The sequence below is a fragment of the Tetrao urogallus genome (assembly GCF_951394365.1).
Source record: "Tetrao urogallus genome assembly, chromosome: 1".
In the NCBI taxonomy this organism is placed as follows: Eukaryota; Metazoa; Chordata; class Aves; order Galliformes; family Phasianidae; genus Tetrao; species Tetrao urogallus.
The window spans coordinates 59,382,905-59,402,250 of NC_136813.1; the positions used below are offsets into that span (position 1 = coordinate 59,382,905).

The 19,346-nt window shown below is 44.3% G+C and overlaps 1 protein-coding gene across 2 annotated transcripts in view; it reads right to left on the reverse strand.

Moving 5' to 3' along the window:
• The window catches only part of LOC306948376 (LIM and senescent cell antigen-like-containing domain protein 1), a gene marked incomplete at both ends in the record, with an annotated part of 67,138 nt that extends 48,195 nt beyond the window's left edge, over positions 1–18,943 (reverse strand). For both annotated transcript variants that reach the window (XM_079538001.1, XM_079538000.1), the window contains one exon: positions 18,909–18,943. In XM_079538001.1, coding sequence (XP_079394127.1) covers positions 18,909–18,943 — 35 coding nt within the window. The remainder of the gene's footprint in view (positions 1–18,908) is intronic.
• Positions 18,944–19,346: the final 403 nt, after the last annotated feature.

Genomic DNA, 19,346 nt, shown 5'->3' on the forward strand with positions numbered 1-19,346 from the left:
CCAAAAATCTTGTCAGCAATTGTTTACCATCAAAGTCTTGTGCTGGACTCCACAAGTGCGAAGCTTTGGTTCAATTACTACTGGGAAACACTAAGAGTGCCAGCTTGCAGAAATACACTACACATAGTCCACACATTTTAAAGCTCTGACAACTGAGTTTATTTAATTTGCCAGTAGCTATATGAAAACTTTCTAAGCTGCCACTACCATTTGATTTTCTTCTCCTGAAAAAATTTGGACTCATTACAGCAAACCAGGGCAGAGAGAGAACAGGTTATGCTATTACTCCATTCTTTAACAAAAACAATCTTTTTTTTTTTTTTTTTTTTTTTTTTCCAACCTGTGGAATTTTAAATGCACTGCAACCTCGGAATTGTATTCTTCTGCCAGCTTTTTTGTTTGCTTTTTATTATTTTAAGTAGGAAGAAGAGGGGTTTTAAGGCAGAATCACATTCTCCTGATGACTGCTGACTTTATGTATGCTATTGTGCGCTGAGTCACCTCCGCCTCCTGTGCTGCCAGACTTCCTCCAAGCACTGCCCACAGGGTCTGGGTGCCTGTCTCCAAGTGCTCTAGGTGCTGGTGAACCTGTACTGTTTCAGTGCCAGTGACTGACAGTAAGAACATTCCTCTTGAGGATCTGCTTGTATCTGATAGAGATGAGGTTTCAGGGTCAGTTTAGACACTAGCAGCATTGTTGGAGTCCTTGACTCCTGCTCACTGTCTCATGATAGAAAAGGCATTTACTTTTTGAAAACCAGCATCTGGGAATGTGGGATATGTTGCATCACATCATATCTACAAATCCCTGAAAGGAGGCTGTGGCAAGGTGGGAGGTTGGCCTTTTCTCCCAGGTAGCTAGCAATAAAATGAGAAGGAATGGCCTTAAGTTGTGACAGGTGAGATTCAGGTTGGATATTAGGAAAAACGTCTTCTCAGAAAGGTGGTGATGCAGTGGCAGAGGCTGCCCAGGGAGGCGGTGGAGTGACTGTCCCTGGAGGTGTTCATAAACGTACAGGTGTGGCACTGAGGGATGTGGTAGATGGTATGGTGAGGATGGGCTGATGGCTGGCCTAGATGATCTTAGAAGTCTTTTTTAACCTTAACGATTCTATGACACTGTGCATCACATCCTCCACTGTCCGTTTCCCTCTAATAAGCGCAGTCCTGACTCTCATGTTTGAGCATTTCACGGTTCTTAAATTAATTTTCCCCAAGCACTCCTGTAAGCTTGGGAAATGCTGTGGGGCTCAGCTTGCAGCCTGGGAACTTAGAGCAGGGGCAGCACCACGTCTGGGTCAAAACTCCAGCATGAGTTAAAGAAAGGAAAAATTCACACCAGCTGAACTGGAGCGAGGGGGATGGGCTGCAAGGCTTGGACATGGGAGCAAAGCACTCATTTAGCGATAAGGTCCGACCTCCGCTGAGTTCGCAGCTCGGCTGCCAGCAGGGCTGGTATTCACAACGCGGCTCTCAAAGCGCTGGGCAGGCATACAGCTGGGCAGGGGACATCCGGCACATTCATTTCTTAAACCACTCTAAGAATTTTTTTTTTTTTTTTTTTTTTTTTTTTTTTTTTTGAGCAGCATTTTTCAAACAGCGAAGGAGCGGGCATTGGAATTCGAACTCCGAGGCGCGGCCGGGCGGGGACAACCGCTCCCGCCCTGCACAGCCCCGCCGGGCCTGCGCTCCGGGAGCCCGCGCTGCAGCTACCGGCCTTCCCGCCCCGCGGCCTTTCTGTGGGCATCCGGCTGCAGCCCCTCCGCCTACAGCGCTTCCTCCAGCAGCGCTCCTGGGCCGGGCGCCGCAACCCGCACGCTTCGCTTGTTTAGGGAAGGAAAAAGGCCGATACGAGCTTTTGTCTAAGCTGGGAAACCACCATCCTCCATTCAAAGGGGAAAAAAAAAAAAAAGAAAAAAAAAAGTCACGTGAACGCATTGAAAATAATGGCAATGAATGGACAGGCTGGAAACACACTTATTTTTCCTTTAGTCAGACCCGTGCTATTGCGACACGTCTTCTGCTGGAGAAGGGGTGGGATTCAGCCGAATTACCTGTGGGATTAATTACGTTAGCCAGCATCTGCAAGCTGGGGCAAGGCTGCGTTTGCAGAGGGCTGATTTTAGCAGAGCCATCATCAGGTAGCAAATAAAGAGGAAAAAGAGCACGCTTACCTATGCTGCAGCAGTGGTCTATAATGAAACTATTTTCATCACGTACCCCCTATAACAAAACATACTGAGCACACATCCTGCCCCCAATACGTGCCTATTTATTTATAAATAATTCATATGCATTACTGAAGTTCTGAAGTTCAAGTACATGCAGTACTGAAGTTCTACTCTCCCCACACCTCAACACATTGTTCTGCACTCCACTTGGAGACATCTGTGCTCAACAACATGAGGACAGTGGGGGTTGGAGCTTGATGATCCTTGAGGTCCCTTCCAGCCCAAGCCATTCTATGAACCTGTGAAGGGCTGCTATGTGACAAGAGCCTACCGACAATAAGCAGACAACTGGTAAGACCCAGCAGCTTCCACCCGAGGCCAGCTGAAAAGATTTACAGACAAATTATGAAAGAGACAGGAGAGGAAAAAAGAGCTGGGTAATGGAAGATCATGTCTCTACATGCTCCCCATTCCCTGTTGTATTTCTCCCAGACTTCCCCAAAATCCACCCCCAAAAATAGCTGCTCCCAGCGGCCTGCTTTTCTTGGCAGGAACTGAAGTGAGGATCACCTCAAGTTTCACCAACCTGCAATTCCACCACTTCGGTACCACTCACCTTTCATTAAATATGCATGTGGATAGATCAATTGGCATCTGTTCCTGGGACCAGCCCACAACACAAATTTCTATGCCAGTACCACCATAAAATACTCCAGGAAAAGGAATCAGGAAAAGAAAGAGAAACACAACCAAAAGAAAAACAGCACAAGACTTCTTTAGAATAACAGGGTGTGGTATTTTTATTTTTTATTTTTTTCCTTTTAAAAGCAGTTTTAAATGACTATCCAGCCACATACCCTTCCGGAAAGAAAATGAAAAAGGAGCATTCGCAGGGATCTTAAACGTGTCTTACGCATATGAACGATCCCGTTCAGATAAAGCATTACTGTAATGGTGTACCGCTAACAAGTGGTTAGAAACAAACATCTAAATTCAGGGCTAATCCACGGTGGTTTTTAACTACATCATTTGTACTTCCTCTGATGACAGACATTCCAGCTTTTTCTTCCATTTACTTTTATTGCCATAAAACAGCCAGTCATGAAGTTCAGATGCGTGTCAGGTACTCTGAACAGCACGTAAACATTAACTTTTCCTGCAATATGAGGTAAGGTGTGAGGTCATTTGCTTAATCTGTGCATGTGTGAAAAATAGGGCAAATGTGGAAGGGCTGTACAAGAACTCATCCTAGAATTACTTTTTTTTTTCTTTAATTGATTCCCTTATAATGTATTACATATTTATAATAAGGATAGGAACAAATCAAGAATACATAAGCCCTAAGAAAAGAACTGCTTTAACTGAGAGTCCCATAAATACTCAACATTTACAAACAAATTATCTGAAAATATTGCAACTATTCAGACTCCAGAAAATCCCTGATGTACTTCTTTCACTCTTATTTGAAAATAAGAGTTTACAGAAGACACCAAAATCCACAGATGTTGCACATAATAAAAAGTGAACGTTAATTTTGTGTGTAACGTATTCCAATGAAAGGTTAAGTAATAAAGAGCTGCAAGCATGCCAAGTCGTCTCAAATACATAGCATAACAAAATTCTTTCGGGATGGCAAATAAGTGCCAGCTAAATGTGCCTGTATTTTATTACCATTTCTAGATCATGACAGAATTTGCAACCACCGATCCTGTGTTTATGCATAAGGTGCTTCCCTTTCAGTAAATATGAAAAGAGTACTATGTTAATTTCTAAAAATGAACACTGCCTGTCTAGCAGATGCCTTTTTCACACATACACAGAATGGCCAAGATTGGAAGGGACCTCAAGGATCATGGATCTCCAACCCCCCTGTCACAGGCAGGGCCACCAACCTCCCCATTTAGCACTAGACCAGGCTGCCCAGGGCCCCATCCAATCTGGCCCTGAACACCACTAGGGAGGAATCATCCACAACCTCTCTGGGCAGCCTGTTCCAGCACCTCACCACTCTCTCTGTAAAGAACTTCCCCCTGACATCCAACCTAAATCTTCCCTCCCTCAACTTCAAACCATTTCCCCTTGTCCTGCTGTTATCTACCCTTCCATAGAGTTGACTCCCCTCCTGTTTGTAGGCTCCCTCCCATTTTTCGGTAGCTCTGATCTGCTACTGAAAAAGGAGGCATCAGTCCAACGTAAAGAGCAAAGCCTAGGGGAAAAAAAAAACATTTTTGAATGATACTCAACAATTTTTCCACTAGTTCTTCTGACAGAAAGAAAAAGAGGAAGAAAAGCATTTTCATCTGAAACCACACATGGAAAAACAATTTGGCTTCCCTCAATGTTAGAGGGGAAAAAAAAAAAAAAAAAAAAAAAGTGGAGGAAGTTTTTAATAAAAAAACCCACAAAAGTCTCAACACAGTGCTGGATGAAGGGAGCTTAGCTGTGGGACCCCCCATGCAGCAGCTACAGCCTTCAGTCTTGCCCCATGCATGTCTCAGTGTTGGCACCGCCTGGCTTGGTGGCTCCACTCCCAGTGCTGCAGTTCATGATGCATGGGCAGTGGTGACCAGGAGGAAGGTGGAGAAATCACAAAATAGCTTGGCTGGAAGGAAACCTATGGCACATCCAAGTTCCAACACCCCTGGCTTGGGCAGGAACATTCCTACTAGACCAGGTTGCCCAAGGCCTCCAATCTGGCCTTGAATATGTCCAGAGACGGGACAAACACAGCTTCTCTGGGCAATTTCAACCGATTAAGAACCTAAAAAAAGGGGAAGGGAAAATGTCCCCCATCAGCCTGAGGTGCTAGGGAAGGACAGCCTGCAGCAATGACAGCCATGTCAGCTTTTACTGCAATCAGGCATCGGAGACATTTCTAAGTAGTTTTACTTTAGATAAGAGCTTCACAAGACATTGGGCAGTGATAAATGCAAGAAGACACTTTCCATCCTAAGTGCTAAAAGTGAACAGAATGATGAAAAAAAGAATAAAACAAAAGATATGCTGTCTGGCATCTACTCTAATTTATTTCAGATCTTAATGCTTCATGCTGAGCCTATGGCTGCTCCTCTGAGCAATTTTAAGTTACTTAAACTTCTTGCTGTCATTGCAGACAAAATGGTTCAGGTGGGATTTGCATGAGGGGAGACAAGGATGGCAATGAACAGGGCCAGTCCGGATAGAAAAAGCTGGTGCACAAGGGAAAGAATTGAGGCAGTTGAGAGTGGAAGGAAGTTAAAAGGCAATAGCCAGCCACTGCCCACAAAGGAGAACAGTGAAATTTCATATTGGAAAACACAGCACTCCACCAAGTTGTAGTATGTTCTAGATTTATTAATAGTTAGCAGTGAATGCTTGAAAAGAAAGCATAGGAATAGCAGTAAGTGAATCCCAGACAGTGATACAGCCAGACAAAATGATAAACTCTGTTATCACATGAAAGAAGAGAGATGGAAGCAAAACCCATGGTAGTTCCTTCAAAACGTCAGTTGAGGGAAAACATCTGTACTGCTGCTGAGATGAAGGAAAACAGCTTCATGTGCACAGCAGTTCAGAAATGGGATTCTGTGCTTTCTGTTCCTTGGAATTGCTACTGAAGAAAAGCTTGGAGATCTTAAATTAGCCTGTTCCTAAAACTTGACGTTGCATCTGATTTCCATTAAGAACACACTCAAAGTGGCCCAAAGTTTCCTTAAATTCTGGTCCTGCCTTTTAGCTTATTGATGAAAAAAAGATGTCAATAATAACAACACCACTGTAAATGAGCCCTCAGCTTTAACCATCAGTGCCAAGAACAATGGAGCAACAATTAGATACTGGAAGCAAGATACAAAAGGGAAGAAAGAGAAATGAAAATAAAACTTTCCTTGTGGTCAGATCAACCACAGGATTTCCAGCTGAATTCCTTTCAGCTATAGAGACCTTCATTAGTACATTATTTGTACTTGGATAAAGTACAATAGAAATGCATATTTTTAATAAAATCCTAAGGAATGTGTATAGGTCAGCCATGCCAAATAGCGCAATCCTACCCAAAGGGAGGCATAAATATCACCACCTGCATTGCGTGAGACTGCCTTCACCCTACGAATGGAAGGCCAGGGGAACATGATGTATTTCTTGATTCAGAAAAACATCCTCTACTTAAGGATGCTTTATAATCAGGCCAACGTTAATATATGTCAGAGAGTTCAAAGGCACCTTCACAAATACGGAACAATCAGTCCAAGCAAATTATAACTGAGGGTTGTAAAAAACAAAAACAAAAAGGATTTGAAAAAGAGACACCATTAAAGAACAACAAAGGACTCTTTTCCCCCCAGAGCAGGAGACTGATGCCAGTTCAAGAGAATATCATTGATGATGTTCTTATAAGCAAGATATTTGGCAATGCAAGGCTTCCTTTGTTTGCTGCTTGCATTTGTTTGCTTTTAAGCTCTCTTTCCCAAACAGCAAAAAATAAATACAAAATGAAGTCTGTATACCATTCCCAGCTCTGCTCTCTGACCTTCAGCAAGTTACTGTCCTTGAAACCATGGTTCAGAGGCATAGTTTATGCAAAGCACATTTCACAGCTTCTCCAGCTGGACCAGTGTGATGCTGAGAAACAACCCAGTATAAACCCTCCTACCAAGATTTATATAGATAGATAAATATAGATAACCAGACAGATCTATCTATCCATCTATCTATCCATCCATCCATCTATGCATATTCTAAATGCTGGCTCCTGCCAATACCTGTCCTGGTATGGAATCTACTAATATTTAGTTATTATGAACTTGCCAAAGCTGGCATAAACTCCAGAAACTCTGCCCAGTTCTACAGAGATGTCACCAACCTTGCGCCTGGTCACATTCATCCCATGAAGCAGCATCATACACAGGCATAAACCCAGCTCCAAGCTACATTTACCTTACCCATAAGGTGTGTTCCTGAGCATTCCCAGCAGTTTTTCTTTCAGAAAGTAACTAGGATAAGAATTATAGCTGCTTATAGCATAAATGCAATCTATCCAACAAATCTGCCCAACAAAACGTATCTAAAAATGCTAGCCTGTACTCTTATGGAAACATTTGAAATCTCAAGACTATACCCAACATACTCTAGAAATGTAGCAGTCTGGATCCCCAGCTGGATGACCCCTTGGAGATCATTACCATTATAACCACCTCTCAAAAAATGATTTAGAGAACAGCTAAGTTGTAATACAGATGAAGCTAAGCATTTTCTGGGCATTTTTTTTCCAACTCCTGGATCAAAAACAAGCTTCTAATGCTCTTTAGTAGGCACCAGTTTTCTGTGATCAGTTGTCCTGCTATCTTCTGGAGCACCTAGGGAGAAGCCAAGTGAGACCCCGCTTGCATCCCTCTTTTGCATCCCTCAACTCAACCCCTGACCAGCCATGCTGGTGAAACCAGGAGTAACGTGTGGACTTGAAACTGTTCACGATGCTTTTGCTTTTTTCTCCTCCTGCCACTTGACAGCTACTGTTTCATGGACAGGCTGAGGGCAGAGACCAGGATGGACCAACCCAGTTCTGTCCTCACACTGACTTGCAAGCATCCCCAGCAGCTGGCTGCCACAGGTGTATTTAAAAAGAAGAAGTCAACAAGTGGCTCAAAGTAGCCTGGATGCAGCAGAAATCAGCAGCCCTACCTAACTGAATTAGGATCACAAATGCAACACAACACACGCAGACTAAAATAGCAGCAACTGAACGGACAAACCATTACAGAATAAAATCAGGTCCACGAGAGACAGGGGGAAGATAAAGAATCGTATTTTTACCATATCAATCCTAACATGCTGCTCCTACTGTCACTGAAAAAGCACTGTTATAATGAGGAGTAGCAGGAAAAATGTTGAGCAAGCAGTTCAAATAAGCCAGACACCTTGAAACCATGGTGACAGACTTAACTATTATTAGCCTTACCTTCCTTCTTTCTCTACCTGCTCTGCTGCAGATGCCGCAGAGCCCTGCTGTTATGAGGACACAGGGAGATTAAAATCACCTTGGCCAAGCCTATGCTCTTGCATGTTGATGTAAGTAGAATGATGCCTTTGGCTGGGCATACTGACAGCCCTACGCTGGCTTGATTCCCCCCAGCTACTTCATACCCATTGGATGAGGCTTGAACCAGCCCACCAGCCAGGAGCTGGGCTCCAGCACAAGCAGACCTGCACAGGCTCGCTCCTTGCAGCCTGCGGGTCTGGACTTTTGTTTTCTTCCTTGCATGTAAATCTGCATGACAGCTTGCTGAGCTATGTGAGCTCAACGATGGTAGCAACAGGGCGATGCCCATCTGTTTAAAAATGGCATAAGGGAAGCTGTGAGGTCAGATAACAACTACATTTTAATGAAATTTAGATCTTTTACATGAAAAAGCTAAAATGACCCTACTAGTTACAGAGACAAAAATAATAGTGGATAGACTATACCAGGTATAAAATCCAACCTACACATCTTCAACTGAAGGCATTTATCAATGGGCACTGCAATAGGCAAACATGCTGCACCCACTTATCCCATAAGCAGCTGCTCTTCTTCAAACACAAGAAAGAACAGATTAGGAAATTAACTTCCTGAGCCGTAACTGCTACAAGACCAATCTTAATGCACCATCCTGACAACACCGACTCAAAACAGGGAGAGCTTCATCACTATAGCAAGTGTTTTGTCTCATTTGGTCATTTAGGGACCCTTATGTCCTCACGTCTAAGGAAAATATCACCTAACAGAGGAAATTTTCAGTTGGCTTCAGTGAGAGTTGGAAGCACCTCGCTGCAATCCACCAGCAGGGAATCAGTTAACCACCTCCTGCACTTGCACCTTATCAGAAACATTAAACAACAAGTGATTAAACACATGTTCCTAAGACACTCAGAAGATAATCAAATATTATCTTAAATTGGTGCAGGCTTCTCTATTTGTGTGCATACAGTTCTGAGGAACTGCCATAAAATTCCCCTGATCTATGTACACACAAATTAACAATACACCTTGTTTTCAAGGGTTTCAGGTGAAATTGATTCTGAGTAAGGGGAAAAAAAATTACGTTTCTAATGGGAAATAACTGCAACTTTTTTTTTTTTTTTTTTTTTTTTTAATAGAAGCTGGCAAAAAGATTTGAACAACTATTTTCATCAAAACTCTTTTTTTTTTTTTTTTTTTTTTTTTTTTTTTTTTTTTTTTTTTTTTTTTTTTTTTTGCTGGAGTTTATTTTCACCATTGGAAATGCACATCCTGCCTGGGCTACTAACTCTCATCTTACTTAATCACTATGAACACAGCAACAGCAAAAGGAATGACACAGTAAAACCTTAAGGTGTGTTCCTAGATGGTTTGGTACCAGGACAAATCTAGATCCATTCCCAACAAGTATGGTCCAAATATTCCAGATAAAAGAGGCAGAGAAGACAAAACTGACATCTTTAGAGTAAGAAAAGGGCAGGAAAAGGGGGGTTTGGAGGCATTTGTTCCTCACGTGTTCTGAAACAGGAGAAAAGAAGGAACCCCCATGTTTTAAAATCCCTCTACAAAAAGCTGCTTTATTTAAAAAGATGCTAAATGCATCTTTTGGTGGTTTGGCTCTATTGACAAAGAAATGCAAACTCTTTTGAACAGCACTGCTCTGATCTTAATTTTGAGAAATGGACTCATTTCCTTCCTTACAGAAATCCCTTCTGTGTTCTTAGAAAACTCTGGTATTCCTGGAAAAACGTGGGGCCATTTAGTCTTTACTCTCCCTGGGTTCTTGGTCTAACCTTCCTAAGATACAGCCAGGGGGTGATGTAGAATGAGACTCCATAAAGAAAGAACTCAGGAAGCAAGCTGCAGCATGTTGGCCAGTTACCTGGAGATGACCTCAGCTTGGCTCTTTAAAGCTAATGAATAAGCTAACAAATTTCTGCCTTTACCGTCAGTTTCCTCCACTCCCTATATGTTTGCTATTGGTGAGATCAGTTAGTAGTGGGGCTGTAAGCAAAGAGGAAGAACAAGCCAGAGTTGAGGTTCAGACTGATGAAGCATTGAAGATGTCCCCTGTAAAAGCATGCATTTGTAAGCATAGAAGATGCATATTTACAGAAGCAAAACAACAGGATATACTCGAGCCATTAGAAAATTAAATAGCCTAATTCTAGCACTGACATGATAAAGAATTTAAGAGAATGAGGCATATAAGAAAAAAAAAAATATGGAATGGAGCTTTTGAGAAAAGACAACAAACATGGTATCACCACACAGCAAGGTCCCCAGGACAGCGCCTGTATCTGCATCTCCTGACCACTGCCTGACACATGGGTATCCCCAAATGCTGTTAGTGTTTTTCACCTCCCTTCTGCCATCATACAGAGCAAACAGTGCTGATCCCACTGGGATATGCCTACTGGGATCTTCTGGAGATCAGGGCTGGAACTGCTGTTACTTACCGAGGAGCCCCAGCTCAGGGCTGCAATGCTGTGGGGTTCTGCTATGGTCCCAGCAACCCCACCAGGTCTCCAACATTAGGAGAAAAATGCCAACAGTTACACTTTACATATTGACATATTTATATATGATACTTTATTTATATACCTAAGCAGAAAATTGCAAGGAATATTTTGGAGACAATATCCTACTGCAATAGCTGCTTGTACACAAAGTTATGGACTAACTTACAGCAGAATCACTCCAAAGTCTGTTTTTTCTCCTGCAATTTTTTACTTGTTTGGTTTAAATGTCTCCTATGCTGAGATATATATATTTTGTAGGAAACCTTACAAAGACAAGACAGTAACACAGATGCAGCTTAATGCTTGTGCAAGTCACAGACCCCAAGAGACTCCAGACGCTGTCACTCAAGCAACACAGCGTGCCAGCTCCAGGCACTTGAACCCTGGGCTCCAAGGAAATGAAAACGTAAGCTCATGACTTGACTGAGCTGGAGAATTTAACTCAAGTGCTGTGTGTGATCACGACTCTACAGTGCTCAGGCTAAATAAACAGATCCAGTCATTTTTTATTTAGTTTTATTCCAACTGGTTACGAATTTGCAGACCCAAAATAAGTCATTTCTGTAATTTTTTTTTAGAAATTGCTTTAAGAAAATTATTCTTTAAAATATTATCAATATTGCTTTGAGACAAATATTATGAACTACTTGCCCTCCCTGATCTCTAGGAATATCATAAGGAAAAAATTAAATGAAAGAAAGTTTTAAGTCAATGTGATTATGTTAATGTCTTTGCAACATTTCCACTCAAGCACTAAGGAAGCATTCAGTGTTACAGTCTGAACTATTACATACTGATAGCACAAATATTTTCTGCGAGTTCCAATTTAGATCCAGCACGAACTTTGAATGAACTTCGGATATTTGCATGGTATGCAGAATAATGTGTTTTTAGTGTGTCAAATTATGAATCCCCTTCTAATTCAGGTAAACCTTGTCTCTCCTGCACCCTGATGGCCAGTGACAAGAGCATCATTACTTAAGCCACACGTACAGAGCAGAAAACATATTTTTTCAAAGTTTGCTGGAATATCTCGTGATCTGCAACTACAATCCAGCTCATTCTGCAAACATTTGTGCTAAAAGAGATTCAAGATGTGTTGGAAAATTTGGACTCGGGCATTTTTCATTTTATTCTCATCCCATGGTGGGTAGAACTGGTAAATATTTGTAACTTGAACCAACCAAGGTGTATGACTCAATGTACAAGAGAAAAATCATTCACTTGACAAGAGTACCATCAGCATCCTTCACATCTATCCAGGTGTGATGCCAGAAGCAGCGTTCACTGGCAAGGGTCTTCCTCTTGTAGGACAGAGCTCATTTTGGCTGTCTGTTTCTTACCTCACATGACAGGTGATAGGACATGAGGAAACACCTTCAAATTGCACAAGGGGAGGTTTAGATTGGATACCAGGAAGAATTTCTTAATGGAGAGAATGGTCAAGCATTGGAAGGGCTGCCCAGGGAAGTGGCAGAGTCCCCATTCCTGGAGATAAGTAAGAGACGTGTGGACATGGCACTAAAGGCCCCGTTTTAATAGTGGGACTCAGCAGGTCAGGCTGATGGTTGCTTTTGGCGAAGACCTTCAAGATCACTAATCTAGATGAGCCTGTATTTTTGCATCATGACACTGCCATTATTTTGACACTGCCAAATGATTACTACAATGGCAGCAGCAAGCTCTGCTGGGCACGCTACCACTTACAACCTAGCATCTTTCCCATTATTCTCCTTCTGCTGAGTCTGGCATTTATTTTTGTACAAGTGTGGCAGTGATAGTGATTCTGTACTTTTACCTGTGTGCTTCCAGACTTCACACAAACTCCACCATACAAATCAAACCACTGCAAAGCTATGTTATAAAAATCTGTAATAGCTACATAATTTTACACCGGATGACAAAAAAAAAAAAAAAAAAAAAAAAAAAAAACAACCCTCATTTCACAGTTATGACTATCTCGAGAATCTGCTCATGCTGAAACTTACACAAAAGGCATCATGAGCAGCGCTAAATCTCCTGAATGTCAACAAATTTAATGCAGGCTGGGCTTCCTGCTGGGAAAAAAGGAGCCACTGTTGCTCCTCTGTTGGTTCTCCTAATCGCAAAGCTGTCCCACAAACAAGAGCCTGCAATCACATCTATGCTTCAGACCCTTGTCCCAGCCTGGCAAACCAGCAGCTTGGTGCTACTGCCTCAGAATGCCAAATTCATAGAATCACAGAATGGCCTGGGTTGAAAAGGACCTCAATGATCATCTAATTTCAACCCCCCTGCTATGTGCAGGGTCACCAGGCTGCCCAGAGCCACATCCAGCCTGGCCTTGAATGCCTCCAGGGATGGGGCATCCACAGCCTCCTTGGGCAACCTGTTCCAGTGTGTCACCGCCCCCTGTGTGAAAAACTTCCTCCTAACCCAGCATGGCATCAAATGGGGCTCAGTGACATAATTTAATGGTGAATGACACCAGAGGATCTGGATGCAGGGTGGGAAATGGGAGGCTTTTCTCTGAAAAAGAAAAATCATAGCTGGTAGAGATGACAACAGAGAATTCATTCCAGGGCTACAAGTCTGTAAGTTACCGCAGGGACTGTCTTGGCTCCAGGAGTTATTTTTTTCCTGAGAAACCTGAAAGAGTTCTTCAGTGTCCCAATGACCAGGAAATCAGCCAAAAGAACAAGCTTCACAGGCCCTCAGATTATTTTAAACAATTAACAATAAGCCTCTATTCTTTGATATAATTATAGAAATCGCACTTCTTTGATACGTGATGGCAAACAAGCATGTTGAAGGGGTAAAAGGAGGTAGGGCTGGTTTTTTGTTGGTTTTTTTTTTTTTTCCAGGAAGATATGTACTTTTCTAAATAACACATACCCCAAGGATCATATTTACGCAACCGTTTCAATAATAAAAAAAAAAAAAAAAAAGACTTGATTGTTATTTTTTTTAAAGTCCACTATAATCCACTGACAATAAAAGATGAAAGAAACCTACAGGAAACCAGGGTTTAATCAAAACACTTAATCAGCAACAGGTTCCTTATTGGAACCATCAACTTGAGCATGCTATGGCTTCTCCTGCTTTTTTACCCCTCCACCAGTGTTTGCTGAATGCGCCACCAGCAGCATCCTCCCTCGCTGCTTTCCCACCACAGCTACACTCAACCACCAAGGGTGGAAACCTTCTTTATTCTCCTTATTCGCTCCTCCAAATTTAAACATTTGGCCTTGGGTTAAATTAAATGGTTTCAAAAAAGAATAATAAAAGACATCCAATCTCACGATCCCTGCCTGACCCCAGTAAGAGGCCAGAGCTGAGAGCCCACCGCCCACTCGCAGTGCAGCAGAGGCCAAGTGAGGGTCAGCTCACACCACAGCACAGCACAGATGGGTATAATGGGCTTTTAATTACTTCCTTCCTTTTAAAACCATTTATTTATTTATTTTTAAAAGCTGGAAAATAGCTACTGGTATTTTCTTACACCTTTTTTTTTTTTTTTAAATATACTTGGCAGATATCAAAGAGCTACAAAATTTGGATGCAGCTGACATTAAACATTCACTTCGATAGTTACATTTTTGAGAGGGCAAAAAAAAAAAAAGGCCTTTAAAGGCTTTACTTCCACTTGTTTGTAAGTTTCCTAAATTATCAGCATATTTCCCTAGGCTTTTCTGACAGCAATATCCATATTCTTGTAGCCAAAGAAATACTGGAAACTCTGGAAACATTCAACTACGTACGAACATTTAAAGCTGAGAGAACATAACACAAAACAAATACCTCTGAAGTGAACATCTCCAGATGTTTGAACATATTATTTTTTATATATGGAGATATATATATATCATATGACTCAGCCATAGAAAACCAAAAGAATGTTCTCATTTCCTGAGGCTGGCTAACAAAAAAGAAAAAATGAGAATGAAGGAACTAAGATTTCGGAAGTCAGCTTTTTCTCAGTAACAGCAGCTTTAAAATTATATCCTTTGATTTCTTTTTAATACGACCAGAGTATTGCCTCTCTCTTGCAACTGCACACACTCACAAAAGGAAGGACAGGAGGCACGAAAACACTGGTGTGTGTGTGTGTGTGTGTATATAAAAGTGCTGCAGACATGCCCCACTTGAGATACAACCACATTCCTTTTTTCCCGAATATCTCCTATTCGCCCCAGCATCACCATTAGTCACAAAAATCAAGGAATCAATCCAGATCAAACCAACCTGGATTTCAATCTACTCCACTCGCAGCAGTGCATCCAGCTCTGGGGCCCTCAACACAAGAAAGATGTGGATCTGTTGGAGTGGATCCAAAGGAGGGCTGGAGGGTGATCAGAGAGCTGGAGCATCTCTCATATGAAGAAAAGTTGGAGGAGTTGGGCTTGCTTAGCTTGGAAAAGAGAAGGTTCCAGGGAAATGTCACATCAGCCTTTCAGTTTCTAAAGGGAGCGTATAGAGATCAACTTACTACATTGGCAGACAGCGATAGGACAAGAGGGAATGGTTTTAAACTAAAAGATGGGAGATTTTGATAAGATGTTAGGCAGAAATTCTTTATTCAGAGGGCAGTGAGGCGCTGGCACAGCAGCCCAGAGAAGCTGTGGTGCCCCATCCCTGTAGGCGCTCAAGGCCAGGTAGGATGGGACCCTGAGCAGCCTGAGCTGGGGGGGGGCAGCCCTGCCCATGGCAGGGGGGTGGAATTATATGATCTTTAAGGTCCCATCCAAGCCATTCTGTGTTTCTATGAATATGTGCTACCTACTCCTCTGTCTAGCCATCAGATTCCAGCTGCACCAGCTCCCATGTAACTGCCTCCATGGGAGCATGGCCCTGGCCTACCTCAGGACGACGTGTCCAGCTCCTCAGAGCCTGGCAGGCCTGGGGCTGGGAAGCAGTTAACCACAGACAGAGCCTCACCCCGCTTACCAGCAGAACCTGGCAAAAACAAGGGATTTAATCTAGCACATGTGTCTGTCTCCCAAGCCACAAAATGCTCCTCTGCTACCGACACAGAAGTTCAGAAGCGGGTGGTTTCCATCTGTGAGCAGAAACACGCTCCCGTTTGGAAGCATTTCTCATGCTAGATTGCTTCCTGCAGCAGATCCTGCTCTGCTGATTCAGTCCTGAGCCTGCTGGGCTGCATGCAGTCCTTGCCATGCCTTCCCGAGCCAGTGGACAAGTATGACAAGGATGGGGAGGGCCTACAGCCCTGCCCGCTCCTCAGAGCACATCTGAGGCCATCTCTGGATCACAGAACGGCCTGGGTTGAAAAAGGCCACAACAATCATCTAGTTTCAACCCCCTTGCTATGTGCAGGATGCAGACTTCTTCCCCCATACTAGCCCCACAGCTGCTAAGTGCCTGCATGGGACCTGGACTGGAGCCACCCAGGCACGCTGTTGCCTCCCAATTATTTCCTGGTGTTACTCCGCTGCTTTGCCGCAGCCTTTCCCAGTGCCCCTAAACCACAGTAAAACAATGCATTAGTACAGAAAACCCTTTCAATTCTAAGCACAACTGCTTCCCCTGACTGCTCAGACCACCCAAGAAACCTTCATAAAGTCATTACACGGTCTTAGTTTCCCCAGTTAGCCACAACAACTCCCCACCCATGACATGAGTAATAAATCCCAAGGCTTTAACTAAACTATTCCCACCAGTTTAGGTTTCGGTCAATCAGAAGTCCACCTACACGTGTGTGCTGCTCACTTCCTCAAACTATTTAATACAAGCAAGGGTTGAAACAATTCTAAATGTAGTGGGGCTGATGTAGGATTCACTTCCTTATTAGATATTTCAGAACTGGATAGTATGTTTTTTGTTTTTTGTTTTTTGTTTTTTTAAACGAGCTAGGAAGTGATAGAAAAAAATGCTAAGAGCTAGAAATCACCTACAATGTAAGGAACAGCAATTAACATGAAAAATGCAGAGCATAAGGCCTCATCCTGGGTAACAACACATGCATTGTAGGAGAGGTGCTCCAGACCATACTTCCCAGTGCAGCAGGAAGGCAGTTTCAGATGTGGACAGGAGGTCCACATGGCTCACAGAGAGCTCGCCCCTGGACAGACCATCAGTTTTAGGATTTGCTGATGGTCTTCACGCCCAGAGAGAAATTCATTTAGCTGTCCCACACGAAGGGTTGTTGAGGCACACAAAACCAGCCAAGCAAATGGCAGTGCCTTGACTTCCTTTTTTCTTTCTATCTATTTAAAAGAACTAAGTAGGCATTTCCAGAAAGATTTTGACACTTCAGGAAGGGGAAGCACTGAAGTAATTGCAAAGGAGTGTCCTAATTTGCAGAAAAGTATTTCCCTCAGGGGCACAGTCTCCTGCTCTGCTTTCTCCAATTGTCAAGTTGAATTAGGACATTCCCAGCTTTCTTTCATTCTTTCAAAGCGTTGTTTCCGCCTCAACACCAGAGCTTGTGCACCAGCCATATAGGCAATGAGCTCTGCAGCACATCGCTGCAATGACAAAGACAGACGCTGCCTAATACATGCTATGAAGGGCTCAGACAATGCGTGACTTCAGCTGTCAAAACACAACTGTCGTTCTCATTTTCCTTGTCATCAGCACCTGCTGTCACAGAAAAACTCCATGCAAGTACCTTTCCCACCAACTGGCAAGCTGCTTTTAGCACAGATCACTACAACTACGTCCCCACAACTGGAAGAAGTAAAAGGCTGCACCAAAGTATAGATGGAGAAGCCTTTCAGCAAGGATTTGGGGCAAACAGAACACAGATGAATGCGGATGCCGAGCCTAACACACTTACTGCAAAACCACAATTGCAAGAGCTGAAAAGCTTGCCTTAAGTGCTTTGGTAGTAAATATTTTATTGTCTCTCGAAAAAGAATTTGTTAACTATGCAAGTGATGCTCCGCGCATTATGGGCCATTATCGGTTCTCCTGTCTGGAGCCCATTCTAAGAACAAAACCGCTGGGTTACAGCTGAGGTTCAACTCCAGTATCACCTACTGCTTCTCATCTCCCTCACCAATGCCTGCCAAAGCCAGCAGCACTACAGAGCACTCATAGGTGTGAGCTTCACATGAACGAGAGCTGGATATCCAAAGAGTCTACACCAGTTTCTCAATACAATTATTCTGTGAATAAAGAGGAGCTTGCTTTGTAGGCAAGCAGGCAGTAAAATAATGAACATTTATCACTACAAAGAAAAACTTAGTTTCCATGAGGAAACTACAAACGCTTAAGAGAATAAAAGACACTAAACTGCAAGCTAATGTTTTCTTCTGAATTCCATAAGGAACGTATTCTGGCAATAGCACACCAAGATGAATTCAGCTCAAACAGCTAGAAACGCTGCCCAAAGAATGCAGCCTGTGCTCCCCCCACAAAAAAAATACCCCCAACAACTCAGACACTCTCAGCCCACGCACCGTACAACAACAACTCACGTTCAGATGTCGAACGCTGGCTGCTTTTGATTCAATCTACAACACGGGGACAGCTATAAAGCTGCACACCCCTCGCAGCCGAGCCCCTGCGGTAGCACCCCTGCTCTAAAGGCACTCAGGTTGCAGCAGCAGGTCCTTTGCAATGAAAAAGCAAACGCAGAGGCAGTACACGGAGAACAACAAGCATCCGTCAAAAGAAACAACATCAAAGTTGTTGAAAGAATAGTAAGGAACCGTGCGCATAGTCTTGCCGGCCAGATGTCTGCTGCTCCTCCGCGCGGGTCTGGAGAGAGGCATCAAGTCAGCCCTTCTCCCTTCTGCCTCCTTGCCCCGGGCCGTGCAGAGCAGCTCCCCGGGAGCGCCGCCCAGCCGCGCCGTGTGCGCACCGCAGCCGGAGCCGAGGCCGGCTCGGCACGAGGCGCTGCCCGCGCCCTGCCCCGTGCGTCCACGTGTCAGCGCCTTAATTTGGGACGGCTCACCTCGAGAAGCATTTACAGCGGGTGAGGCTCCGAGTAATTACAGCAGACTTTGCTTTCTATAAGCCATCCCTATTAACCTCTCTTTCCCTTAAGGCAACCGTGGCACACGCGAGAAACTCCGCGGAGCTCACCCGGGGCTATTTACCAGCAGCGTTTAACGCGGTAACCTCCCTCGGGAGAGAAGGCTGTAAGGGCTCCAAACCCACGCTCCAACCGGGGCTCAGCAGAGCACGGGGATAGCATAGGAGCGAAGGAACGCCCGCCAGTCCCACCACCCCCTGTTCCGACCGCCGGGCAGCAAAGCCAGGCTCCCACCCAACGCGCGAACGCCGCTGCCCTACCTGCCGGGCAGCCCCGCCGCCGCCACCCCCAACATCGCGCCGAGCTGCGCCGAGCTCCGCCGCAACGGGAGGAGCCGCGCCGGGCGCCGGTAATGGCGCTGCGCGCCCGCCCCCTGCCCGCCCCGCGCTGCCGCCTGAGGGCGCACTCCTCCCGCACCGCCGCCCGGCCCGGCCCGGCCCGGCCCGGCCCGCCTCGCCCCGCCTCGCCTCGCCTCATCCCGCTGCCCGGTGGGAAGCGCCGCGCTGAGGGAAGTTCTCCACCCGCAGCCGCTCGGTGAGTGCGGCTGGCGTCGCGGCGACGTTGGCGCCGCTTTTCAGGACAGAAGATTGCTGTCCAAACCACGCCAGCTATTTTTGCTATGTCTTACGTGTGGTTTCACGGTAGGGTGCGAACTCCGCAGCCCCCAGAGGACAGTGTGCTCTGGGCGTGTGAGGGCA